The following is a 27,059-nucleotide window of genomic DNA, read 5'->3' as shown; positions in this document are numbered from 1 at the left end:
ACCTTTAGTAGACCTTTAATAGACTGAATGTGAGTTGATTTTCCTGATGAGTGATAGACCAAAACATCTGGTGATTTTTTAAAAAAAAATCCACTGATCTTTTAACTTACTTTATTTCTTCCTAGAAAATGTCCTATTGACATACAAGTTAACTGTTCTTAGTATTTCTTGTACAATGACATCACAGCTGGCTCTGTAATTAACAGCTTCCCTGTGGTTTTTCTCATGATGGTTCATAGAAAGTCCTAAGGGAAGAAGTTGCTGTGCTTGGGGTAAAAGCAAAGGCTTGGTTTTGAAACAGGAGCTGGATTCTGCCAGATAAGAGAAAAAACATTTCAGGGTAGTAATTCTGTCATCTGTCTAGGAGCTTTTTGGGGGAAGAATATTTGTTTTAATGGTATTACAGCTCAAGCACCTAAGACAGCGCCTAGCGCAGTAGTCACTCAAAAAATGTTGAACCAAAGATAAAATATGCACAGGGACAACTGACAGTGTTGTTACCAAATTCCAACTCTGAGCTGCATATATGTCAAAATAAAGCCACAGAGGGGCATAGGGGCTGGTCACAGGTACTGTGTGTACAAATGTTGGGAGTTGAGGAGTGGGGAGGGGACATGGCTTGAAGGGTGGGCTGGGATCAGTGTGTAAAAGGTCTTATACACTGTAACTAGGATTGAAAGTTTAGCCATCGGAGGTTTTAAACAGAAAAGTGACCCATTTAGATCTATTTTAGAAACACAATTCTGGTAACAGTGAAACAGAGAGAGACAAGGGACAAGAAGACACCATGGCAAGAGACAGATAAGAGTCTGAAGTTGGCTATGGCAATGGGATAAGGGGGAAGATATAAACAGCTTTGAGGAAATTCAGGTGCAAAACAACAGGAATGGTGATGACTGATGATTAAACAAAAAAGGGAGTGCCAGATCTGGAATCGTTTTGGGACGCAGGTGGAAAAACCAGGTAATCAGCTTGTTCTAGGACATGCTGAGTGAGCGCATGTAACACATCGAGGTAGTTCAGTTACAATTAGACAAAATCGGTGGCAGTGACTGGCTCCCTACTAACCCATAGCATTTAACACACTGTATGGTAAGAATTTATTTATGAACCCGTTTCCTGTCCCACTGGTAACTGGGACAAGTATCATTTTAATCATTTCATATCACCTATGCAAAATAAATACATAAAAAAGTTTGACAACTGACGGTGTGTTGTTACCAAATTCCAACTCTGAGCTGTAGATACGTCAAAATAAAGCCATATGCGGGGGGCTGGCGGGGGAGAAATTAGGCATTTAGGATTAACGTATACACAACTATTATATATAAAATAGATAACAAGGACCTACTGTATAGCACAGGGAACTATACTCAACAGTTTGTAATAACCTATATGGGAAAAGACTCTGAAAAAGAATATATATATGTGTGTACATAAATACATATATGTATAACCGAATCACTTTGCTGTACACCTGAAACTAACACAACATTGTAAATCAACTATACTTCAATTAAAAAAATTTTTTTGAAAAGAGATAGCTCTAGATGATACGTTAAAAAGTGTGGATGTATATCTGTTATATGTAGTTTTACTCTGTACTATTATTTTTCTCCCACTCTGTAATGAGTGGGGGAAAAGAGCCATATGCACAGATATCACAATAACCACCAAAATAGTGACAGTACTCTCAATGTATTGCCAAACAATGACGGCACTAGGTGTTATATTCAAACGTGATTTAAGAAAAAAGTTAAACTTGTTCTTTAAAGGGCAATTCAACCACAAAACCCAATAAAGACAGGAGAAAAAAATAGTTGTAGAAGAAATCCAAGAATGAAATTGTAACAGTCGTGAATTGCTTTGCCTTACGCTTTAAAATGTATTCTTAAAAATTCTTTAATTAAAAAAATAATTCTAATAAAAAGCTACAGGTGAATAGTAGATATAATTTCTGTGTTCATAGGTATCAATCATTGTATGGGAGGATATGGAATTCAGGATATAGAATTCAGATCCTTGATACTAAATAGAATACAAATGGGAAAAGAACTTGAAATTTTTGCAATGGTAAGAATGTATTCGATAAACTGTATACCTTTCAATCTATAATGGACTGTTATGTATGTTTTAGTTTGATTGTATGCCTCAGGTAAAATCGAACATCTTTATTAAAAGACACCCTACCAGTATCACATTTCTCAAAACAAAACAAAAACCAAAAACCAAATGGCCCCAAATATTGGGATAATTCAGTATAAATATTGTGGGCAAATCCTCTTCTCTTTTAAAAGAAAATACCTACTAAAGTACCTCTGAGCCATTTTAGGTCAAATCTGCAACCTCTCGAGACTGTTCAGTACTCTCTATACGTTAGTTTAAGAAATGCCCCACAGAAATGATAAGTTCCGGTAATGGGATATTTCTGGAATACTGAAGCTATTCAATTCATGAAGAAACCGTACCCCTCTCTGAAGACTTTAATAGCTTCTTTGGCAGGACATTGTGTTATTCAATGTGTTAAAAGAATGCTGTCTTAAAAAATAGTGAGTTCTAAATTATCCCATTACACAATTCCAATCACTGCAGATTCCAAGAGCAGGAGAGACAGAGCAGGCATTTTGCAATGACATTTAGTTCTCATTCTCTTTGAAAAATACCAGGGTAGCACATCTATTGTAATATTGGTTGTAAAGTACTCCCTATCACATTAAATCAAGAGGACTAAAACTCCTCAAGTGTGTAGAAATACCAAATCATCCCTTCTTTTTTCTATCAAGTTTTTAAAATGGTAACTACCATTGGCTTTATTCTGAGAAATAACTTTTGGTTTCTTTCTTTTTTTGGTTTTCTTTCTTTCTTGGTTATTTTCTAACTGAAAATAAATGGTGATGTTTCACAGAAACTTAATTTTTATAAAACGCTGCCTACCACAATTAACGAATATTTATTCCCCAATATCTTAAAAAAACAGATAAGATTATACACAATAACTATCCCATCATTTAGTGTCAATAGTGGAATTGAGAGAAAATATACAGAAGTTATGTGAACATCTATTAAGATACACTGTAAAAGAAGTCTTGTACCACAAAGCACAGAAAGATCAAACTGAAAATTGTAAGCATTCTTTCTCATAAATAAGTCAAGTGATTTGACATTTATCTACATTTTTAATTAAGTCTATGTTATTTTAGGATATCTTAACCTACTAGATTCACTTTGTTAATTCAATATGGAGTCTCAAAATTATATTCTTTTCCTGCAAATTCTTTTCCTGCAAAACTCCCACTGTTTCTCCAGACAGCTAAGATTATATGTCATCCATAAGTTTCAGCACACAAGAAAAGTAAAAGAAAAATCATGTTAATGTAGAGTGAATCTAACTTTTGAATTTCAGGTGTTAATGATTTAAACCTTTGCGCTTAAGTCCGGAAAAATTAAATCCTTTAAAAGAAGTTCATAATCCTTGCGTAGAACCCTTATCGATGCCTGGATCACATCTGGCAATAATGAAGACAAATTAACACGATTTGGAAGATCTAGCAATATGATAAAGCCAAACCATACAAAATCACTTCTCTGCTCTTAGTCACTGGTGGTCCCAGGAAGGATCAACTTCCTGTCTTGGACTCTGGTGTCTAAATTAAAGGAGGAAAATCTTACTGCAATCTGGGTTCCAGGCTTCTGGCTCACAAACAACAAAGCTCTAAACTCACTAAATAGGAAAACTTTACCCTCAGCAAACCCTCTGAGAAGAATCTGCTTTTCTAATACATGGTTTTAATTTAGTTCAAAGAACTGACAATGACATAAATTCACACCTTCAACAGGTTAGTAGATTTTAAAGTTTAATGTACTATATTAACTTCTTCAGTGCTAATAAGGGAAAAAAAATGTTCACCGTCTGAATTATTAAACTTAATGTTTGTTTCATTCAATTACTTCAAACTATGTCACTTAATTTTGGAAATGACTATATTCTTTTTTGTATGTGTATATAGGCCAGTCATGTAATGATATTTTCACCTAAGTACTGCTTAAAACAAGTATTTTAAATAACTGTATATGTTTAAGTAACAGATTTGATACTCAGTTTTTAACAAGTAGAGTTGTGGTAACCAAATTAGGAAAATATTTTAATTCTTCAAGAATGTTGCAGAATAGCTTAAGCGTACCTTTTCTGTAAGAACTGCTCATTCAGGAGAAAGCCAAGCACAGCAAGGAATTCCACCAGCATCCCATTATAACCTGGAACAGAGGATGAACACCACATCTGCTCTAGACATTTTAACTATAGAAATGCGAAATAAACCACTCTTGTTATAATCAAAGTGATGGTGGATGTGAAACTATTTGGAAAAGCACAAAGCATTAGATGACATAAAGCATTATTATAATTAAGGAAACGTGGCGTGAGCAGTGATTACAGCAATGGTGGTTGTACTACAGTACACTGGACTACAACACATCTTTTCGTTTGTAGAGTAAGAAATAAATTAATGTACCTCAGATCTCTGTAGCTCCCTGGTTTGAGTCTATATTACAACCACCCTGGGAGGTACGAAGAACCATCATGTGCTCATATTTTAACGTGCTGAATGCAATTTTCACCAACGTGAGACGTGATAATATGAAATCATTAAGCCTACAATGTGTTGAAAATAATAAAGATTGTTATCGTATAGATGGGGCTTGGGATCAAAATGACACATTTATTAAATGTAATGTGCAAAATAAAATGAAGCGACCTCTATTCAAAAAACGTACAGGACAGTTATTGTTTAAAATGCTTTAGTACTCATTTTCAATAAAAAGGAATCTGGCATTATAAAAATACATAAAATAGTCATGGATTTATACCATTAATTTACATAAGATATTTTCTGCATAAAGCAAAGTTATAAAATAGTAAAATAGTTTTAAAAGGTATTCTTATATGAAAGTTACTCCCAGTATAAAATTTCTATAACTTTTTGTAATTTTGGTCCATCGGTATAAATAAGACATTTTATCCTTTTAAAATTCATAGCTCCACTTAAAAACATAGGATTCTCTCTCTTTTAAATAAAAGTCCACTTGAGGTAGTATGTTAGAACTCTTCCTTGGTCCCATTCAGTCTATGTGTCCAACTCAGAAGACTGAAAATTTGAAGTCCTGTGGTTTTCTAAGGTCTGTTTATAGGTACATGCGTGATTTTCTTGCTGAAAATCTGTCCTTTCTTTCCCATCTTCCTCTGACTCACAGTCCAAGTTCGGGGAAGAACGAGCTTTCAAGTGAAAGGTTCTTGGCTGACAATCTGATGACTGTCCAGAGCTTGAAAAGGCATGCAGGTGAGGTCTTCTCAGAGGCTTTCCAAACGTTCCTGAAAGAAAGAATCCCCTTGAGCACATGGGGCCTTTTGGAGCAATCAACAAAATGCATTTCAAATGAAGGAGCATCTTCCCCCATGAATGTGAATACCCCACGGACGTTCTACAAGTCCACATTATGGGACTCAGGTGTATGGTTGTATATCTGTGCTATGGAGAAAGACCTTACAGAATGGAGCTGAGGGCATGTGTGCCCCTCTTATACACACATCCACTGAATACAAGCAGCCCTTCTTCACCACGTCTCAGGACTTATAGTAACATTCAACACTGAGCAATGAAGTTCCCCAACAGAAGTTCTCCTGAGTCCTAGCTGTATTAATTGAGAGCCCCCAATTCTCCACAAAGCGCATTTGGATAGTAACGTACAAGTCAACTGTTCCTGAGTATAGCACATTTCTCTCAAAACAACCCGTATGTCTTGCCCTTTCTTCCTTAATAGCAAATTATTATTCCATTGACTCAAATTATTGCCTCAGTCATGTAAAAGATATTATTTTCATTTTTTCAAAAAGGAATATGAATAATTATACCATGACAAAACATGAAATTTCTTAAAAGCTGGGTAAAATATTTTAAAATTCTATTTAAAAAAAAAAAAGTTGTGGTTAATTTTTCCATCTTTCCATGCAGTGAAAAGATGATCTCAGTTCTTCCATCTCATCGTCCCCCTGCACTAGACTAAAAAATCCACAAATGAACCTCAGCACCTGCCAGTGTCCACCAGCACTACCGAGGGCTTTAGGGCTCTGACAGCCTCCTTCGCGGGAGGTAGTCCAGCTTGGCTGATCAGCTGTTGCCAGGTAGGACGCCGTCTGCCCTTTGACTGTGAGTTCAGTTATAAGCCACCAGACATCCCAAACCACAGCCATGCTGTGCACACAACTCCACCCCAAAGGCTGCTGTAGCCCAAAACCACTTTTTCCACATGACTGACAAACTGCACTCCTAAGTCACTTCCAAAACTCTTGTCTTCTAGATGATGCCACACACAGAGTTGCCCAGAAAGTTCCTAAGGCCTAGCGCTGGATTAAATACATAATCAAGTAAAATCCCCACATCTGCCTTTGCTTTTAGAAACAAAGATACTAACTAATACAATGTCACGACAGCATCATTAAAAAGAAAAACAAACAAAAAGACAACACCAAAAACTATTTTTCACCAGTCTGGCATTGAAAGCTTTCATAGCTCTCCTGCAATGCAACTTGGAATGTGGGTCCTGAGTCAAGGTGTCTAATAATTTAATAAACTTACCCATGAAAGATTTACTCAAAGTAACCGATGCTGGCTCTGGACTTGGACTAAAATCTGCCGAAGACTTGTTCAGACATAAGTTGTTCATTCCAGGTCCTTCGTGTTGAGAGTAAGAAGAGCTGAGTAACTTCCTCACGTGGGAAGGCCATCCTGTATCACTGACACTCTGCTCGCAGGATTCTTCTGAAGGATGAGGACACGGGTAGCCCTCCTTCTTCTTTATGTAACTGGGCTCAAAGTGTTCCATTAAAGCTGTTCTTGGGTCAGGACCACAACCTTTTAAATTTGGGGACAATATCCGGAGACAGAGTTAATGCTTCTGGAGGTCTCTACAGGAAACGGAACTCAGATAAGAAAACCACATACCTGTATGATAGGCTTCAAAAGGATCTGAGCCATACACACTCCCCTTCAAATACACAGGGCCTGAGGGTCCCAAAAAGGGACAAAGGAACGGGTCTGTGGCAGCTTCCACGTCGGCTTCACTGCTGTTGTCAATGTGGCATGTCCCTTTAAAAACCACATCTTAGTCACTGAATCAATTTTGTTCAAGTACCATTCAACAGTCTCTCTCCACTTCTGACAGTTTCCATATTTATAGATGAAAGGTTTAGATAGACCATTATACAAAGGAAACACTGTAGAAATTTATGGTAGAGTTTTTTCAAAATTTATTGATGCCTACGGATTAGTAACTGCGTAAATGTGTGATATCTTACTAAAGGAGGACTTGATTAACCATTGAACTGGAGCTAACCTCGTTGCTGGCCCCACCTCGTTTCCAAGAGACACTGATCTGTGTATGGACCCTGCAGCTGAAGCAGCCATGGTCTGAACCACATGATCCCGCCAGCACTGCCTGCTTCCTCCAGAAAGTCACTGATGACCAGGATAAGGCACTGGCATTTAACCAATGACCTCTTAATGGCCAGCTCAAAGATGAGCCCGGCCAAACAAACACAAACGTATCCATGAGTATCTGAGCTAAATGACCCAGAAATGATATGCTGGTTAGTAGCGGACACAGCAGCTGAAGGACAAGAGACATCATGAGGGTGAGAGATGCCACGATGGACCATGTACCCGGGCAGCAAGAATTGAGCAGTCAGAGGGTGGGTGGTGGTCTCAGCGAGAAGCAAGTGTGCAGAATGTGACTCAGTAATGCCAGTGGCCTCTAGGGCTGCTCAGAGGGGGGACCAATCTCCAGCCCCAGCATCCAGGCGACATGGCACTACTATGCTCCAGTTCTGTCCCTTTAGACTTTTGTAAGCATCTTTTCAGTAAACCCTGCTCCAGCTGAATGAGCTTGGGCCTCTGCTCTTTGCAGCCAAATGAGTCTAACAGGGACTACAGCTTTTTTTTTTTTTTTTTTTTTTTTTTTTTTTTGCGGTACGCGAGCCTCTCACTGTTGTGGCCTCTCGCGTTGCGGAGCACAGGCTCCGGACACGCAGGCTCAGCGGCCATGGCTCACGGGCCCAGCCGCTCCACGGCATGTGGGATCTTCCCGGACCGGGGCATGAACCCGTGTCCCCTGCATCGGCAGGTGGACTCTCAACCACTGCGCCACCAGGGAAGCCCGGGACTACAGTTTTTTTGCTCAAATCTTCTATCTCTATACCCTCTATCACTGCCTTGCCAAGCACTTTGCAATTATTTGTGGAGTTTTTTGTCTCACCACTGACTAAACTGTGAAACTGGAAACAAATATTCTTCCCTCCCAACTACGGAGTCCATCGCAGAGCAGATATTCAATCAACGCTTGTGAGAAAAGATGGTAAGATGTTTGAGAATAACGTCACTAGCTGCTAGTTACTGAGCCCTTAATATGTGTCATTTTCCGTTATCATTGTATTTAATGTTCACAACAACTTAATAGGGAAGGATTATAGCTGCCCAAGGTTATGCAGGGAATGTCAGGAGTGGGTCTTGAACCAAGCTGATGCCCTTGTATTACGCTGACTCCTTATTATTCTTCAAGCAATACAGTTCTTAAAGTGAGAGTCAGTATTAGATGTCTCTAACAAAGGATTTTAAATCCTTTGACTTTTTAAGACCACACATGAAACCAGTTAATGTCATTTAAGTAAGAAGAACACCCAGGGCCAAAGAACATTTACAACGCAAAGGAAGTATTACATCGCCTGGTGGAATTAAATTTTATTTAACCTACTTGTCTTCTGCTATTGCTAGAAACAAAGATTTGTCTAGTATTTAAGAGAAGGGCATAACTATTTAATTTCAGCTTTGCTAGTGATTTTGGGCCAGGGCCCTCCATATATGGGGGTATCAATTTCTTGTGAAAATTAATATTATATTTGAATTTCCATTGGGTTATTTCAAAACAACTACAGCCCACGTTCATTTGAAGCACGTACCATTACTGCTGTGTTGTGGTAAGAAAAATCCGCCTCCTGAAGAAGTGACGAACTGGTGGTGGCTTCCACTTTCTGAGGAGACGTACCCATCCTGTCTGTCAGCTAATGTTCCCTGAGATGACAAATAACTCGGGGTGTCAGCCGGCAAGTTGGTCTCATCTGGGATCAAACAACAGCATTCCATTAACCGAGAATGATCGTAAATGCCACACGGGCTTCCCTGATGCACGGTACGTTCTGTTTGGTTTTCGGTTCAAATCAAATCAGTCGACTCTTGCAAAACCTTGATGTAAGGCAAACCAGGGCTCTGCTGCTCTGGGGCGCCTGAGCTGACTTTCTACTTTATGGCCTGTGGGATATTCCTCCCAAATTTCAAAAACAACAAATGCTGACAAAGGTAAAGGTAATTTTCATGGGAACGTATCTAAGGTTTTGAATTAAACTTGATTTCTGCCATATTCCCAACTTAATTTTATTCACTGATGTAGGAGTTTTGCACATATAAGTCAAAGCCCCTCTCCCACCAATAACTAGAATCTTCCCTAGATGCCTGTACACACACATGCACACACGACAAAACGAAAAACGACGGCAGGGTGAGAGCCTCACGACTGAAGGGCTCTTCCTGGTCCTCCATCACCAGCTTGTGACGGGGTCAGACTGGTTTACGCTGTGATTTGGATCGTCTCTCATAGCCAACAGGATATTCTGATGAGGTTTTGACAGAAAGCACTCATCTTTAACCATCAGCTTTATTCTGGGCCAGGGTGTTATTTTTAGCTAACCGTAGTTCTGCAGCTTTGAAACAAATGAGTCACCCCTGTGACACGGCCTGAGACTGTGAGACACACACTCAGAAGGAAATCACGGCGGGACCATAAGCACACACACGACTCCTGCACCCTGTGCCAGGCTTCTGCTGACACACCTGTGTTGGTGATGCTGCAATCTTCGTTCCTCCGCCGTGTGTGGTATATGATGACCACCCACACGAGCGACGTGCCCACCACACAGCAAACCACCGCGATGATCACGATACCCACGGTGGCCCATCCATCATCATCCAGTGATGAGGCGGTCATCTGAGGGGAGTCGCAGGTGGGGGTGGGGATCACGCTGAGGCGCACGTGGCCTCTCTCGGTGCCCAGGGTATTAGACATTTCACACGTGTACTTCCCGGCGTCCCTGATGTCAGAGTCCACAATGATTAGCAGCTGCTTGCCTGCTGCAAAAAAGTGCCTTTCAGTGACCACCAAAGGGCCGTCATCCTTGGTCCAGTTCAATCTGGGAGGAGGGCTCCCTCCCGCGATGCACTGCAGGACGGCCGTCTCCCCCTTGGTTACAGTTCGATCTAACAGGGGCCGCAAAAATGATGGCGTCTCTGAAATGACAAGTTACGTTTTTCATCTCCGACATGAAATTAGGGTTCGCACAGCATAAGACCTCGCGCTTAAATTTATTCAAGTGGGAGCTGAAAACTGTATTCTCCCACAACCTCACGCCCATGCTTCTTTAAGACCCTACACATGTATACAGCATCTGGGATTTCATTTTATCATTTGGCTGTCATTTACTTACAACAACAGTTAAGGATAATATTTACTATTTCCTTTCTCTCAGTCTGTCTCACTCTTGGCAAGGCTGTGGAATGGTGGAAGTGGGGCAAAGCAAAACATTTTAGACATTTTTTAGAATTAGAAAATGTATAAAAATAATTTCAAGCACAACTGTGTGTTGATGGATGAAAAAATTCAGAATGTCTACATTTTTAAAGGGAAACTTCCTAGTGCTAGATGTCCCAGCCTATATTAAAATTCTGAAAATAATTTACTTTTATTATTTGGTGTTCATAGGTTACTCTGATTTACTCTTTCAATGATACACAAATGATTGACATGCTCACATTTTTAAAAAGCATCTGTTTAAGTAAATGATAAAAGATGAACTCAGATTTCCACAGTGGTTATGGGAGGCTGAGAAAAAAGTTAGGGCCCTTTCAATCTATTTATACACTTATTTTCTTATATTCTTTATATTGTTAAGACTTCTGGTAGAGATTGCATGACGGAAAGAGCAGAGAAAGGTGACTCCTGCAAAAGGGAAAGCATCAAAGCATTTACTTTTCCCCCTCCTCACATGGGAGGGAGCAGATTCATTTCACTGGCCACAGGCCTGAAGATGTAATACACTCGCGACTTCAAAGCTTCTGAGAAGCCATTGTCCCCTCCAGGAAAGGGCAGTGTCCTATGGATCATCTCTCACCCTCTCCACTTCGGACACAACTTCTCACAGCTTCTTAGGGCCTTTGGGTGAGCTGGTATATTTAAGACTAATGTATATCACAAAATCTGAAAATATCCACTTACCGAGGACAGTCAGAGTTGCATTTGCAGAAATGCTCCCTGCACTGTTTTGAGCGGTGCAGCTATACACCCCGATGTCCTCTATCTTCACGTCCACGATAAAGAACACGTCATCCTCGGGCATTACATGCATGCGTCTCTCCCTCGCGGCCGGGAAGTCTGTGCCCCCGTCCTTCTGCCAGGCTATCTGTGGGGCCGGGTGTCCCAGGGCAGCGCACTCCAAGCGTGCCATGGCCCCGGCGCGGATGGTGAGGTCCATGGGGGTCTTGGTGAACGAAGGAAGCACTGAAATCAGAGACACAACATGGGCAATTAGCATCCTGGAGTTTGAGAGGTTCATTTTCATTCCCTTTTTTTTTTTTTTTGATACTTATGAATGTCCCTGACATAGTAAGGCAGGGGTTATTTCCAACTGCAAGATGAGATGGAGTGATTAAGGTACTCCCTCAAGGTTACACAGGTACAGAAATGATGGAGTCAGAATGAAACAGGTCACCTGAGCTTCAGACTGATGGTCTTTCTGCTATTTTCCAGTCGCTTTTTAGTTTCCTCAATAATTACCTGTGAGACTTTAGGCAAATGAGTTTATCTCTTTGTTACCCTGACCACACCATCTTTTTTTTTTTTTTTAAGTCCCTCCTGGCTCTAACATTCTATGACTTTAGACATGTGTTTTGTCCCACAATTTTTTGTTCGATCTGTGAGGCCTCAGCAACCATTTATTGAATGAATGCATTAATGAATCATATTTTCTACCATGAAAGATACAAACAATTAAATGCTAAACTGTACAACTGCCTACCTGCCACACAGAGCACAGGATGAGACACTTTTATGAACAGCAGCTAACGCTTACTGCATTTACTGAGCACTTACTCTATTCCAGGCATTCTGCTAAGTTCTTTACACAAATTATTTTATTTAACAATTATCATACCTCTATAAGGTAGGTACTATTACTCCTAACTGAAAGATGTGGAAAAGGAGGCACAGAGAGGTTAGGTAACTTGCTGAGAGTTCCACAGCTGTAAGCAGGAGTGGCAGGGTTCAAACCCAGATCTCTGAGCTAAGGGTGGTGTGCTCTCTATTGGTGGGAATGTAAATTGGTGCAGGCACTATGGAAAACAGTATGGAGGTTTCCTAAAAAACTAAAAATAGAGCTACCATATGACCCAGCAATTCCACTCCTGGGCATATATCTGGAAAAGATGAAAACTCTAATTCAAAAAGATATATGCACCCCCATGTTCATAGCAGCACAATTTACAATAGCCAGGACATGGAAGCAACCTAAGTGCCCATCAACAGATAACTGGTTTAAGAAGATGTGGTACATATATACAATGGAATATTTACTCTGCCATAGAAAAGAATGAAATATTACCATTTGCAGCAACATGGGTGGACCTAGAGAATTTCATACTAAGTGAAGTCAGACAGAGAAAGACAAATATTATCACTTATATCTGGAATCTAAAAAATAAACTAATATATATATAAAAAATAAACAGACTCAGACACAGAAAACAACTTACGGTTACCAAAGGGGAAAGGGAGAGGGGGAGAGATAAACTAGGAGTATGGGATTAACAGATACAAACTACTTCACATAAAATAGATAAGCAACAAGAATTCACTGTATAACACAGGGAACTATATTCAATATCTTATAATAATCTATAATGGAAAATTATCTGAAAAAAATACATATAACTGAATCATTCTGCTGTACAACTGAAACTAACACAGTATTGTAAGTCAACTATACTTCATTTTTAAAAAAAAAGGTGATATCCTTTAACTCTATACTTCATGGCCTCCCACATCAGACCAGTACATTGTGAACTCTCACAGAGCAAAAAGTGTCTGGTTCATCTTGGTTACCCACCATGCTAAGTATGGGGTCTTCAACACAAAAACTGCTTGCTTAACCAAGACTATTAATCTTGTGGAGTGAGAAGGGTTAGCTGGAGAACTGTAAGAGCAGAGGATAGGGTTAGCAGTAAGAAAAAGAGAGGAAATGAGAAATATGTTTCTAAAACATATCTTTAAACGCAAAAGGAAAAGTCAGATCACATACTATTTACTGTGAGCTTGGCTTTGACAGAGTAGGATGAACCAAAGTGATTGGAGATGACACACTGATATCTCCCTTCACTGGTAAATTCCACACTGCGGAGCCGAAGAATGGTGGTGTACTCCATCACCTCCCCACCTTGGGCCCGGAGGTGTGCATAATTTTCCATTTCAGCATCATGCAGTAGTTCATTGTCTTTTTTCCAAGCAAAAGTCATTGGGGAATCACTGCTGCTGGCAGCTGAGCAGATAAAACTCAAATTGGAACCTTTTATTGCCGACTGTGTTTCTGGCTGAACTGTGATCTGGGGTTTAGGAAAATCATCTGTTCAAAATGGAGAGGAGGAAACAAAACAGTTTTAAGCTTGAGTCCAAATGCTACTCAGATCTGAACACCAAGAAACTCAAAACAAACAGTGGCTTAGGTTTTTACCCTCTGTGTATGTTTCACAGATGGACCAGCAGTCCCAGTGTTGAAAATAACAGACTGGGAGAGAGTTTATAAAGTAATTCATTCATTTCAACTAGAGATTGAGCCCTATTTATCCATCATTAACTGGGAGGAGACTGATATATTGGAATACAGTTTATTGCAGACCTCTTGGCTTTTTTTTTTTTTTTTTAACATAAATACAAGAAGAAATCGTTTAAGACACTTCCAGGCTCATGGATCATCTTGAAATACTATTAGGAACTGCACTTTTCCCCCATGTTCTTCATAAATAAGCAGAAAAATTAAGAAATCAAACATCAATAATGATAATCAATACCACTAAAGGCAGCAAATTAACACCCCACTTACCAAAAATAGAACCCATTAAAAAGACCAGTCATTTTTAGGTAGAGCAGGAAAAAACAATCCTGTAGTGAAAGGAAAAGCATTTCTCAAGCTCCCTGTGAGCCCCCGGCTCCAGCCTGGAGTTTAGAGTGGACAGTCCATCAGGTCGCTGTGCCACACTGTCAGAGCTACATTATAATTACAGCTAAGCAACTCTTTCATTCCAAACAGTTATTTTTAGTTCTCTGTTACTTTTTGGAAAAGTTACCTTTTTGAACTTCAGTTTCTCAGAGATGGTCTAAACCCAGAAGGAAGCATCTTAAAGCAACCAAAATGTATTACTTGGGTGCTCTGAAAAAAATTACGTGTGTGTGTGTGTGTGTGTGTGTGTGTGTGTGTGTGTGTTTATGAATGGGGTATGGGGGACCCTCTGACAACTGCAATGCAGGTAATTTCCAATGCCACGCCTGCATGCTGTAATCAAGATAGTTCCTTCTTCTGTGTGATTATTCTAAAATTCTCATCTGGTAAAAAATCTATGGGTACTATGTAGATATGGGAAAGTGTGTGTGTGTGTGTGTGTGTGTGTGTGTGTGTGTGTGTGTCTCAAAGTAATAGAGTTCATATCTCGAAGACTACGGAACAGAGAAATCAAGACCATGGAAAAGGAATAGCTCAGACCCTTACAGCTGAATGCCAAATGCTTACTTAGATCCAAAAGCTACATCAGATGTTTTATTTCCAGAAACTGTTGGCACCATTTAATGCTGCAACCTAAAAAAAAATATGGTTTTCTTGTACTTAGCTAAACAATCCTAGGCAAAGCAGTTTTAGATAAAATTTTAAAGGCCAATGTAGAATTAGGTTCTGCAGTATCTTAACACACATACTAAAATTCAAACAAATTTTGATTTCGTGTTCTGTACGCACATTTAGTTTTACAAAGGTCTCCATGGCAGCAAATAGTAAACAGCAGTGTAGTGAAGCAGACGGAAGACGGCACCAGAGAGATGAAAACTTGGGGTTTTGATCCAGATCTGCTGTCTGAAGTTGGGTAAGCAAATTTCTAACGCTGAGATGCTTAGATGCTAAGACAATGGACCTTACATTTATTTACAATAAACTCAAACTTTCTGTTACTTGTAATGTTTTACCCACTAATAGTAAAATTTTTAGCAGACTATAAATCACTAGCTAATAATTTTCTCTTTCTACTCACCATAAACAGCATATGCACAGGATTTAAGTCAGTCTCTTCACTGAGCTCACAAGAGCCTCTCAACAACCCCCGTAACTGGGGAGAGCAGAGAGCAGCGCTCCCATTTCATAGATGTGAAGACTGAGATTCAGGGAATCACAGTTAAGTAGCAGGGCTGTGACTATCCTTCAGTTCTCCCAAGATCCAACATCATTCTCCTTCTGCCAAACCACTCTGATGCCAATTTTAAAAATTATAGAAAAAAATGTTCTTTCCATCAGTAAAACTGTGATCCTCAGCAAGCTACAGATCCATTCTCATCTCCCTCAGCAGAAATAAGAGCTTTATTAAGGGAACATACATTTATTGAAGTCCATTATTTGGACAAATGGGAGAAAAAAAAAAAGAAGAATGAATAAAAAAGTCAAAGGCCATAGTTCCACTCACCACACACAAAGCCATCTGGGCTAACAGCAAAAATACTTCTTCCCTTCAGCAACTGAGGATGGGCACAACTGGCATTTACAAAGCTCTGAAAGTTGTTTTCCGCCACCCACTGTGGGAGCCATTTTAGTTGGCAATCGCACAAAAGGCTTGATGTATTTAAGTGCCTGAGGAGAGTAATTACATTCAATTTGTTTTGTACGAAATGCAGATTCCTACAAGTATAAACTAAACTCACGTAAATATTAACAAAGCAATGAATGGGGAAACCAAATACACACATCCCATGGACTAAATATTCTATAGTCCATCTTAAAATGCAGGACATGGAACTCACACTGTTTTTTTGTTGGTGGTGGTGTTCTTACGGACCAGCAGAGACAGAAATGCTGATACACCAAAAATACCTTACTACTGAAAACTGGTTACTATGATGAGGCACTGTACTGTATTGGGTCCCACAAACTTCAACCGCCAATTTGTAACAGAAAGAAAAAGGAACTCCTCTTTTCAACAGAGGGAACAAAAAACCAACTCCTCTTGCTTTCTGGTAACAAAAGTTAAGGGATGTGATGAGTGTGCCAGACCCTTTCTATAGAGACATAATCCAGGATAATCCACCCCACGTCAGTTTCCCCCTCCATGCTTTATGTGAAACTCTTGGAAGGAAAAGAGAAGCTTACAGTTGCTGAAGTTTCTTCATTTGTGAGAATGCATTGCCTTGTAATGACATGATTGCGTTGTCACTCAGGTCTCTGAAAAAGCAACCAAATCAAATACATTCGAGGGAATTATGGTCACCATGTGCCTTCAGGCAAAGGGTGGGCCCGCGCTGCCCACGCCATTCGCCACAAAAATACTCTCTGTGCTGAGATGCACACGTGGGGGTGACTAGAACTCATCAGGGAGCCTGGGCTCAAGAACAAGGATATCTGCATCAGAGGCAGGCTCTGTTACGGTGAGAGAGATTTCATATCACCACATACAGGATTTTTGACTCTTAAGGGCCTAAGCTGTTCTGCCATGTTATTTTATTACACTCCTTATTATTCAAATTAGTAACCATTAGTAACTTTTAAATGCACAAATAAAATTCCTCGTAATTATGCTTTTAAAAAATCATCACATATAGAATACCTTCTATGATACACAACCATGTTAAGTGATTTACATTTACATATTATTACATTTAATCCTCACATCAACCCAAAAGCAGAGGGTATAACTACCTTGGCTTGGCGTGAAAGGGGCAGATAAGATTTGAACTCAATTATTTTCAATTTCCAAACCTATGCTCTCAGTCACTAGCCTATTCTGTCACACACAACTCACTCATGGGGAGACAGGTAGGTGTTCAGACAAGAGGTTCTCACTAAAACAAACCAACCAACAAACACTTCAGGCAGGACATTTATAAAATGAGAGAATATTCTGGGCTGGCTTTATTTTTAACTGGTGCTTATGAGAGCTCTGGATTAAAGTCCTCTCCACAGTGATTACTACTCTGTTTTCCTTTAAAAGGGTGGAGAAAAGGGATTTTGAATGAGACAAGTGGCAACAGAAGACAGAATCGAGGTCCCAAACGTGGGCAGAGAAAGAGGCTGAGAGAGTCATGAAGGTTTAGGAAACTGAAGCAGAGGCTAACGCTCCACGGATCCACTAACTCCACTTTCCCAGAAATGAAATGGGTCAGATGACAAACCCTTTTGGCTAGTTTCCCTTTGAAAATAATTTGTTTCAGTAAGCCCAGCAATACTGGTCCGCCTTTCCAGATGACGCTTTGCAGAGTTATCCCCTACAACCTGCCCTGCTACACTGTCGGCGTGGCTGGCGATCCAGAGCTCCCTGCAACCAATGAGTCATTGCGAAGACGGCAAGATGGTGGTGCACAGATTAACAGCTAAACACACAGCACCAGTGACGGTACCAAGCAAACGTGTATCTTACATGATAACTTCTTTTGTCCAGGTTAACAGATAATGCAACTTTTGGCTATAAGCATTCCTTAATAGTCAGGGTGGACACACTTTGTGCTGCTTCAGACTCCCACTGAACACATATACGTGCACCCACGGTTATCAGAAGCTGGTTGGCTCTGTGCTCCTGCAGGCTTTGACTCCTATCAAGGCTGTGCTCCTAGTGCCTGAAAATATTCGAGTGCCTAAGTGTCATTTCAGAAATGTGTGCCAGGAGTTACTGGGGGCAGAAGATGTGAAGGCAAGAGCTGCTATGAGAGCAGGGGCTGCCCTGGTTTGAGCCCTGCTTCCGTCAGCTGCTAACTTACAGGTTAGTTGCAAAAGAGAGTGAGAAAAAGAATAAAGGAGGAAAAACAGGTTGTATGCTTTATAATTAAACAACAGTAACAATAAACAAAATTCTCAAAGTAGTGTTAAAACTCTCCTGTCACTCTCCAGGACTGGAGGGATTGTCTTTTTTGAGCGTTAAGATGTGCGTTGCCTTCTTAACTGTTCGATGGAATCAATGAACCCTCAGAGCCACTGCATCTTAACTTAAAAATTAAGATAATAGTAGCTATTAAATAGTTTTCTCGTGAGGATTAAATGAGAAAATATAAATAAGTACCTAGCATAATGCCTGATGTGCAGTAGGTGTGTGATAAATGGTAGTTTTTTTAAAAAATTAAATATACCACTGCTTGAGAGAAATAACTAAGAGAAAACCCCAAAGTGATGTATAGCAATGCCCTTAAAGGCAAAAGAAATATGCACCTGTACACTTATACTTTCAAACAGATATACAGACAGATAAGTAGGTAGGTAGGTAGACAAAGGACAAAGGATAGATGTGTATATTTTATTGTACTGAGAGGATACCAACAAAATTATGTACTAGTTTGTGTTACCTTTCATGACATATAAGTAGATAACCATTTCAGACTGCCTTTAGGGTAACTAAATTCCTGCTACTCACAGATGTTCTAATGCATCCAAACCAGTGAAGGCTTTTTTGGTAATGGATCGAATCCGGTTTCCCTGGAGTATCCTTAAAAAAAAAAAAATTATAATGGAACAGTTAGTAAAAGCCATTGTGGAGTGCAACTCTCCTGAAAAGAACTGCTTTTTAAATCATTTGTGAATATTCTATTTTCTTCAATTAAACAAGATATCCTTAAAAAAATGTATCCGTGCCCTCTATTTCAGTAATATGGTTCAGCATGGTTGCAAAGCATTCGACAGAGAACCCAGCAAAAATAGGTATTCGAGAAGTTACTCTGATGGTTAAATCAAAGCAGTGATTTTTCAAAGAGGTAGAAACTTTATTCCAAGTAAAATGTCTCAGAACACTAATAAATAGAGCAGGTAATACTGGAGACTTTCTCCTTACCCACCCACCCCATGGGTATCTTCATCACCCACAGAAGTTTAGGACTAAATGGAAGCCAATTTGAAGACTGCTTGCTTAAAACACAGAACTTAGCCATCTTCAAGGCCACTTTGTGGCTAAATAGAAACACGTTTTTATCCTGAATTGCTTGGAACCCACTGCAGTGTTATCATTGGTCACTGGATCGCTTCATTTAAACATTCCTGTGAGGGAAGGGCAACACTGCACGTTTCAAAATGCTGAACTTAGTGCATTAACCTTTACACAGTAGTAATCCCAAGGGTCTAAGCGCTCAAAACAACTTAAAATTCTTATCTGGATACTAAAGTCAGCTGCACTAACCCAAGTGTTGAGTAAAACCACTATACCCAAGGAAGAAAATCTAATCAATACACATCTCGTGTAACAGTAGTCATTTGTGGAGCTGACCAAGGGTAGCAACCAGATTGAGCACCTGTTTTAAAACTTTTTAAAGATGTCAACTTGTGTGTGGAACTGAGCTCAATTAAGACAAAGTGTTTAGGGAGTTCCCTGGCGGTCCAGTGGTCAGGACTCGGCGTGGCCCCGGGGTTCAGTCCCTGGTTGGGGAACTAAGATCCCGAAAGCTGCGCGGTGTAGCCAAAAAAAACCCAAAATGTTTAGGTCAGAAAGCAACGCCAATTATGAAGCAAATCATACTCACAGCCGCCTCAGTTTGTCAAGCCCAGAGAAGGCACCATTCATGTCCTCAATGGTCCAAGAAATTTCATTATTCTTCAGATCCCTGGTTCAAAAAAGGGAGAGTTACGGAAAGTGGTACCAGGTACTTAGTAAAAGATACAGGCATTCTTGTTAGACATATGCTTAGAAAGCAAAGATCCCCAACCAGGTGGCATGTGATTTGGAATAATTCCTCGTAACTGCCCATATCATCTCTCTCTGCCCCTTTCAAAACAATAGAAAACTGTTTCTCTCCCTAACGTAGATCTTACCTCCTGCCCTCCTCCCTCAGCAGCATTTTATACTTTTGTCCGAGATGAGGAGAGTTGATTCCGGCCCTATTAACTCCTCTATCAAGATGACTAAATTCTGCAAGACTTGAATAGTCTGAAAAATACATTAAACTTTAAAACCTCTGCTCCAACCACACAAGGAGCAGCTCGCCAAAGCACACGGCATTTCTTTCAGTCATGTAATGCTTCATGCTTCAAACAGTGAACACAGCAAAACTTTCTGACAGTGCAAAAATCAAAAGCCCGTTGCACAACGTTAAAATTCACATTTGAAAGATTTTTCAAAGGCCATTTAATCCAACTCTCTCTTCTTCCTCTTGGGACAGAGATCAAGTCTGGATATAACTGGTCTGATAAACAGGCGCGCCTTCCTTTGCTGTACTTTGTATATCTTGTTTGCTCTGGGTAATTTTAAATTTGCATTTTTAGGAAGAAAAATTAGTGGATTTGAAATTGTTTTCCTCTTGAGCAGTTACCAACTTCCTGGAGATCCCGAGAAGGCTGACTGTAATCACCAAACCAATCTGATCACTGTCCTTTTTAATCCCTTTAAGAAGCACACATGGATGAAATGGACGATCTTAATCAAACTGATCTGTGAAAGATTAAGACACTACTTCTGAGGCTGTACACATTTCCTTCATAACAAAGGAAATCTGCTTGGAGAAAAGTGGGCACATTTAGGAACCAATTAGGTTCATGGAGGAACAGCAAAATGTGTAACTTACAAAGTCTTTAAACTGGAAAGCCCCCGGAAGGCACAATCAGCGATGTAGCTGACTTTGTTATTCCCGATGTGCAGTGTGTTTAGCAAGCTTAGGCCCAGGAAGCTTGAATCATCCAACCTTGACAAGTGATTGAAAGTTAAGTCCCTGTAAAGGAAAAAGGAACAAAAAAACAAACGATAGCTTTTATTTTCCAGTTCAATGCAATGATTTGTTTAAAAAAAAGAACAGAAACAGGTAATATATATTGCCACAGTTACCCTTATTTTAAAACTCTGCCTTCTTAATAATACTCAGGTAAACATTATTTCTAATCCCAGTAATTAAAAAAAATTCTCTTTATTTGAGAATCACCACCATGGCTTTAGCCCATGTGCCACAGAATTGAAATGGTAGAGCTGGCTTCTACTTATCACAAAACTATGACTAGGTTGCCCGTGCAAAAAGCTGTCACCTTGGAAACTTTGTTATGAAAATTTCACAGATCAGTGGTAAGAAGCTCATGCTCTGGCATGATTCCTGCTCTCAAACCTGAGGAGAATAAAAGGCAACTCACAGCTCACTGAGTTTCTGGCAGAACTCCCAGGCATCAGGGCTGATCCTGTTGATGGCATTTTGGCTGAGATGAAGTTCCTGCAGCATCAGTAGGCCGTAAAGCCAGCCTTTGGTAATCTCTGTTAGGTTGTTATGGTCCAGCTGCCTACATTTATAATAAGAGTCAAAAGCAGGATCCCAAGTTCATTATCTAGACTCTTCAAAGGGGACATATTACAACCTATTACATATTCCTATTGTTATGAGATGTGTAGCTTTTGTTACACAAAGACATCAGCAGAAAATACCATGCTTATTAAATTCTCAGTCACATTACCTGAAACAAAACTTAATATTAAATTATAAGCTTGTAAATGATGAGATTTTAACATAGGATTTCAAATAAAAGCTGCTGAATGCTCACTGAGCATTCCATGATCATACCACCTGAGTAGGAATTGATCACCCGCACTTACAAGATTTCCATGTTGCTCAGCCCCCAGAAAGCTCCATCCATGAGTTTTGTCACTCCATTTCTTTGCATTTTCAGAGACTTCAGAGCACCAAGCCCTTGGAACGTGAGTCCATCGATGTTTTTGATCTTGTTTCGGTTCAGTTCACTACATTGGATGTTACAGTTAGACAGTTAGCTTATATGACAAACTCTGGAAGCAGTAATAAAATGTGACATTACTGCAATATAGTTAAACCAGCCTGTGTTAAATTACGTAGAATGCTTTAAATTTCTAAGCATTTTTATTGAGAAGAATTTTGATTTACTAGCAGTGAGTAAATTTCCTTGTGAAACATGTGATGTATTTTTGGGATCATCAAATTCTGACACCAGATTGCACTTCAATTTCTAAGCTGTTGTCCATTCAGTATGGAAGTAAACACATTAAAATTGGTCTTTAAAGTATCCAGAATGAGAGTACTGAATATTACATTAAAACACGAGGTCTACTCAGAAGCAGGGCCGTCAAGTTTATCCTGTCCAACTGCTTACAAAAGTTGATTCCTCTCTGTCACAATTTGTACTGTGTTTAATGCTTCCTCTTTAAGGCAGTCATTCGCAACCTTGGTTGCACCCTGGAATCACCTGGGGAGTTTTAAAAAATTACTGAAGCCTGGATCTTACCCCAGAGGTTCTAATGTAATTGGTCTAGGGTGTGGCCTGGGCACTGGGATTTTTAAAAGCTCCCCAAGTATCTGCAATGTGCAACCAAGGCTGAAAACCACTGTACTGTAGGAGCCTGTTCACAGATTATTCCACCGTTATTAATGAGACAGCGCTTTACAGCTCCTTAAGCTATGAGGGGCCCTGCGGTCATTGGTACTGTTCTCACGATCCACAGCTGTGGAGAGTCACCATGATGTCTTCAGTGCCATCATGATGGCTTTGTATGGAGGTTGTTCAATGATTACGCTGCTCACTCTTTCAGGAACAATCCAACTTGCCTTGTCAGGCAGAAGCCTGTACCGGGTGACTTTTTTTTTTTTTTTTTTCGGTACGCGGGCCTCTCACTGTTGTGGCCTCTCCCGTTGCGGAGCGCAGGCTCCGGACGCGCAGGTCCAGTGGCCATGGCTCACGGGCCCAGCCGCTCTGCGGCACGTGGGATCTCCCCGGACCGGGGCACGAACCCGCGTCCCCTGCATCGGCAGGCGGACTCTCAACCACTGCGCCACCAGGGAAGCCCCCGGGTGACTTTTAAGGCTCTTTCTGATTCAGTGGTTCTACAACTCCAGCTCTCAGAGGAAAGGTGGCTACATCCTTGCTTCTAAACTCCTTCTGCCACATTGTGGATTTTAGGGGGTAGGTGCCAAGGGTTTAGAGGAGGTGAGGAAACAGAACCTAAGAGGACATTTTACTTACAGGTGTTGCAGTTGAGGCAGTCTAAACATCTTGGGTGGGAGAGCTGAGATTCGGTTCCTGTTCAGCTTCAGCACCAGGAGTGTGTTGGCCAGACTGTCAAAATACCCAGGTTCCATGGATGTCACTCGGTTGCTGTTGATATACCTGTTGAAAGTCTGAAGATGAGCTTCTCTTTCTGGTCCTTTGGGAAGTTAAAGTGCATGTATTCTCTGTATATGAAAGATTCTCCAGAGAACCTACCCATCACTTGTAACAATGGACACTTAAAATAATTAACTCTTTACGCCCTTGCAGGCCAATATCGACTATGATTCACACATCTCTCTGGGGGAAAAAGTGACTAAAATATTTGAAGATAACAAACATTACCCAATTTTTGTGAAATTCATTTATTAATGAAATACACCGGGGGTTTAATTTTGATTATTTTTTTTTACAGAATCACTTGGTTTTTCTATAACAGTCAAAGGATGTCTCAATTTTTGTAATCCAATAGTGTAAGAATAAAATGAAGACTGTGGTTATTCGGGCTTACAGAAAATTACCAGTCAGTAAGAAAGTGACATTTTTGATCCATCAGCAGTAAGAAATGGTCAGCATTCTGGTTCCTATCTTAAAGTTGTTTCCTTTTTTAATATAGCACAATGTTTTCATCACGGGTGAAAACTGTTAAAAACAACTTGACTTACAGATATTTGAGTTGTAGGGGTGGAAGTGCAGTTTTAAGCTCTGAAATATTATTGCCACTCAGGTCCAAAGTTTCGAGGGATTGAAACCGTCTCAGATGTTCAGGTAATATTTCCACAATCTTGTTTCCAGCTCTGGATTTAAAGAATAGCACAGATAACAGGGTTAATGGTACAACAATCTGAAAGGTGAAAAATAGGTTCTATTTCTAACTCGTTCTTCAGAAATTTGGAAAACTGTTCTACACAGCACGTTAAAAAGTTAAACAGCAACTCTTTAGTCACTTTAATGTTGCATTAGATAGTAAATCATAATTCTAGAATTATGAAAAGCTTTCCGATATAAATCTGGGTGCGTTTAACAGCTGTGGTTATCTAAATGCGATGCACTTAAACTGATTTTTCTTTCTCTTATTTTGTTAACAGTCTTTCTTCCTTATCATTTCATGAAATGGGATATGAAATGACTAGCACCAAGTTGGCATATTCCAGGCACTGGTGTGTTAGTTCCCTATTCTTTCTTCTTGAGTCCTAATTCATTTCTCATTCTTCCCTTGGAAAGCACACACGCTACAGGTGCCAATGAACTTAAGATACTCATCAGATTGGGCTTTTTAAAAGCCATCCTAGAGAAATCTCTTTTTCTTTGGAAATAGCAAGTTTCAATGCATTGCCATTGTCTTCAAACCCAGTGGATATGCTCCAAGGCTTTGAATATTATAAAAATAAGAGCACACCAGTCTAAATAATCTCTGGGAGCAATTAGATTTTTTAAAAGTTTGACATTAACCATCTTAAACACCAGACCATGATGTCCAACATTGTAGTCACATGTGGCTCTTTACATTTAAATTAAACATGTTAAAGTTCAGTTCCTTAGTCATAGTAGCCACATGTCAGATCCTGAACAGGTGCCTGGTATCTGTCAAATGGGCCAGTACACACACAGAACATCCGCACTATTGTGGAAAGCTCTGCTGGTGGGCACGAGACCACAAATGAGGAAAGATAAACAAAATAAAACAAAAAGAGGCCAAGTCAAAGCTTTTAGAAGGTCATCAATACAACAGTTTCCAAGGGGGAGATTCAGCATTAGACAACAACCTTGCTAGAAGACAGGAACCAAACTGATGTGCAAGCCGTCTTAACTGTCCTATTAGACCAGGTAGCTTGGACTTTTTAGACATTAGGCAGGGGAAAAATGACGCGTCGAGGGAGAAGGGCTGGGATGATGGCAGAGTCCACCTACAAAGAAGGGTCTTCGCGTTACAGCTCAAGGAACAATGAAACGATCGAGGGCTCTAAGTAGAACTCTGTATGTCATATAAGTCACGTGCTGCCATTTTTAGGTAAACCCTCACTTAAGGGGAAAACTTAGAGATTTCATATGTGTATCTTTCTTACCAATAACTGCATTTGTATAGTGTTTTGAGTTCATTAAGTTCTGTTGCATTATTGTAACTCTCAGGCCTCTCACCATCACAGAAGGTTCCTGAGTTAGGAGCACCTCTTACGTGTTTTCACAAGATCCTCTGCTGTGTGTGACACAGCACTTTTTGCGCTGTTGGTCTTTTCTGCCATACTGTGAGCTCCTTTAAAGCAGGGCTGTATATCTATCCCCGTCTTGGAATGTATATGGAATCTAATAACGCTGAGGGCATTGGATGCCAAGCCCTATGCTACGCATTGTTCATATATTATGCCATTTAATCATAATAACATTTCTCTGCTGTTTAAATTAGGAAACTAGAGCTTTTAACCTAACAAGTCCAAGTACTCCCCCCAGGCCACCTCACAGACTAAGTCCCTATTGATTCCAAAGCAATCCCTGAAGGCTGTTTCATAGAACACAGTTTCAAACATTCAAACAACTTAATTTTGGCAATTAAGTTCTTACTTTCTGGAGGTGAAGATGCACCTCCAGAAAGTCTCGCAACTTCCCACTCTTGCAAAACTGCTGAGCTACTGGTTCCAAACTGCTGTGGGAATCCACACCAGCTCACTGAGCCCTCATCATGCCAACACTAAGGATGCCCTGGAAACGGGTCTCCCCCCAGTCTGTGCTTGCACCTCAGGAGGAAAAGAGGGTCACCAAGAGTTTGCACGTGTTTGGCAGCCAACAGAGTAGAAGACCAGCTTCCTGAATGTGTGCAAATGCCAGGTGCTGCTTTCCCCAGTAAGTGGAGAAACCAAGTTGTACATTTTAAATAACAATGAACTAACAAAACTTCTCAAAATATTGTGAAAAATCTTCCCTGTGCTACTTCTAAGGACTGTCGGGGAATCGTCTTTTTTGACCCAAGTCATCCAAAAATCTAACCCCATTTTTAAAGTAATCCTATACACGGTAACAGGCAGGGGTGATGTATACCCTAACAGCTGAACTCTGTGATAATAGTAAGTTTAAAAAAAGGAGGGGGGGAGGCGCGGTTAGCAGTCCCCTGTACAAGTCACAACTATCAAGCCCCTCAGATTCCCATGAAGTCTTACAGATTCTGTTTAGAGTCAAGTCAGCCATGACCTCTGATTCTGACCATTTCCCACATCTGGATTCCTGAGTGTGTAAACCCCTTGATCTAGCTGTGAGGTACAGCCTAATGCAAGTGAGACAATTAGTCAATTTCTACATCCTGGAGATGGATTCAGTCCAAGAGACAAGCCACAGGGCCTCAGGGTCAGGGTGTGTGGGTTAAAGGAAACCACACTTTAGGGGGCAAAAATGTTCTCTTAAAAACACAACCCAAATGTTTGCATTACCAGGAAGCCCCCCCCCCAAACAGCAGAGTAACCCTGAAACACCCCCCTCTCATCTCCTTCCCTCTCCCTCCAGTCCACAGCCACTGCCGCCCATCAAATTCTGCATCTGGTTTTGGTCCCCAGGTTGTCTGGGGCTAGCTAGTACAGCTATGCTTACATTTAACAACAAGAAGGGACAGCGATAGGTTTTTGCAATAAATGGAGCAGACTGGTTTCTGGTGGGAGGGAGAGGGAGACCCACAGGTGTCTATCATGTTGCTCAAATAAGGCTACAAGTTAGA

General features: G+C 40.3%; 1 protein-coding gene across 1 annotated transcript in view; it reads right to left on the bottom strand.

Moving 5' to 3' along the window:
* Nucleotides 1-5,123: 5,123 nt before the first annotated feature.
* LRIG3 (leucine rich repeats and immunoglobulin like domains 3) overlaps nucleotides 5,124-27,059 on the bottom strand; it is a 46,237-nt gene continuing 24,301 nt past the window's right edge. The window contains exons 4-19 of the mRNA XM_065886807.1: nucleotides 24,025-24,156; nucleotides 23,336-23,479; nucleotides 21,939-22,082; nucleotides 21,485-21,628; nucleotides 20,932-21,075; nucleotides 19,894-19,974; nucleotides 18,798-18,869; nucleotides 16,550-16,621; nucleotides 15,870-16,033; nucleotides 13,451-13,771; nucleotides 11,374-11,655; nucleotides 9,936-10,388; nucleotides 9,008-9,166; nucleotides 6,999-7,142; nucleotides 6,633-6,908; nucleotides 5,124-5,368 (exon numbers count right to left, since the gene is read on the bottom strand). Coding sequence (XP_065742879.1) covers nucleotides 5,124-5,368; nucleotides 6,633-6,908; nucleotides 6,999-7,142; nucleotides 9,008-9,166; nucleotides 9,936-10,388; nucleotides 11,374-11,655; nucleotides 13,451-13,771; nucleotides 15,870-16,033; nucleotides 16,550-16,621; nucleotides 18,798-18,869; nucleotides 19,894-19,974; nucleotides 20,932-21,075; nucleotides 21,485-21,628; nucleotides 21,939-22,082; nucleotides 23,336-23,479; nucleotides 24,025-24,156 — 2,977 coding nt within the window. The remainder of the gene's footprint in view (nucleotides 5,369-6,632; nucleotides 6,909-6,998; nucleotides 7,143-9,007; nucleotides 9,167-9,935; nucleotides 10,389-11,373; nucleotides 11,656-13,450; nucleotides 13,772-15,869; nucleotides 16,034-16,549; nucleotides 16,622-18,797; nucleotides 18,870-19,893; nucleotides 19,975-20,931; nucleotides 21,076-21,484; nucleotides 21,629-21,938; nucleotides 22,083-23,335; nucleotides 23,480-24,024; nucleotides 24,157-27,059) is intronic.

This window comes from Phocoena phocoena, chromosome 11 (assembly GCF_963924675.1).
Source record: "Phocoena phocoena chromosome 11, mPhoPho1.1, whole genome shotgun sequence".
Taxonomy (NCBI): Eukaryota; Metazoa; Chordata; class Mammalia; order Artiodactyla; family Phocoenidae; genus Phocoena; species Phocoena phocoena.
The sequence above is the reverse complement of the archived record's forward strand: the minus strand, read 5'-3'. Positions and strand labels throughout refer to the sequence as shown.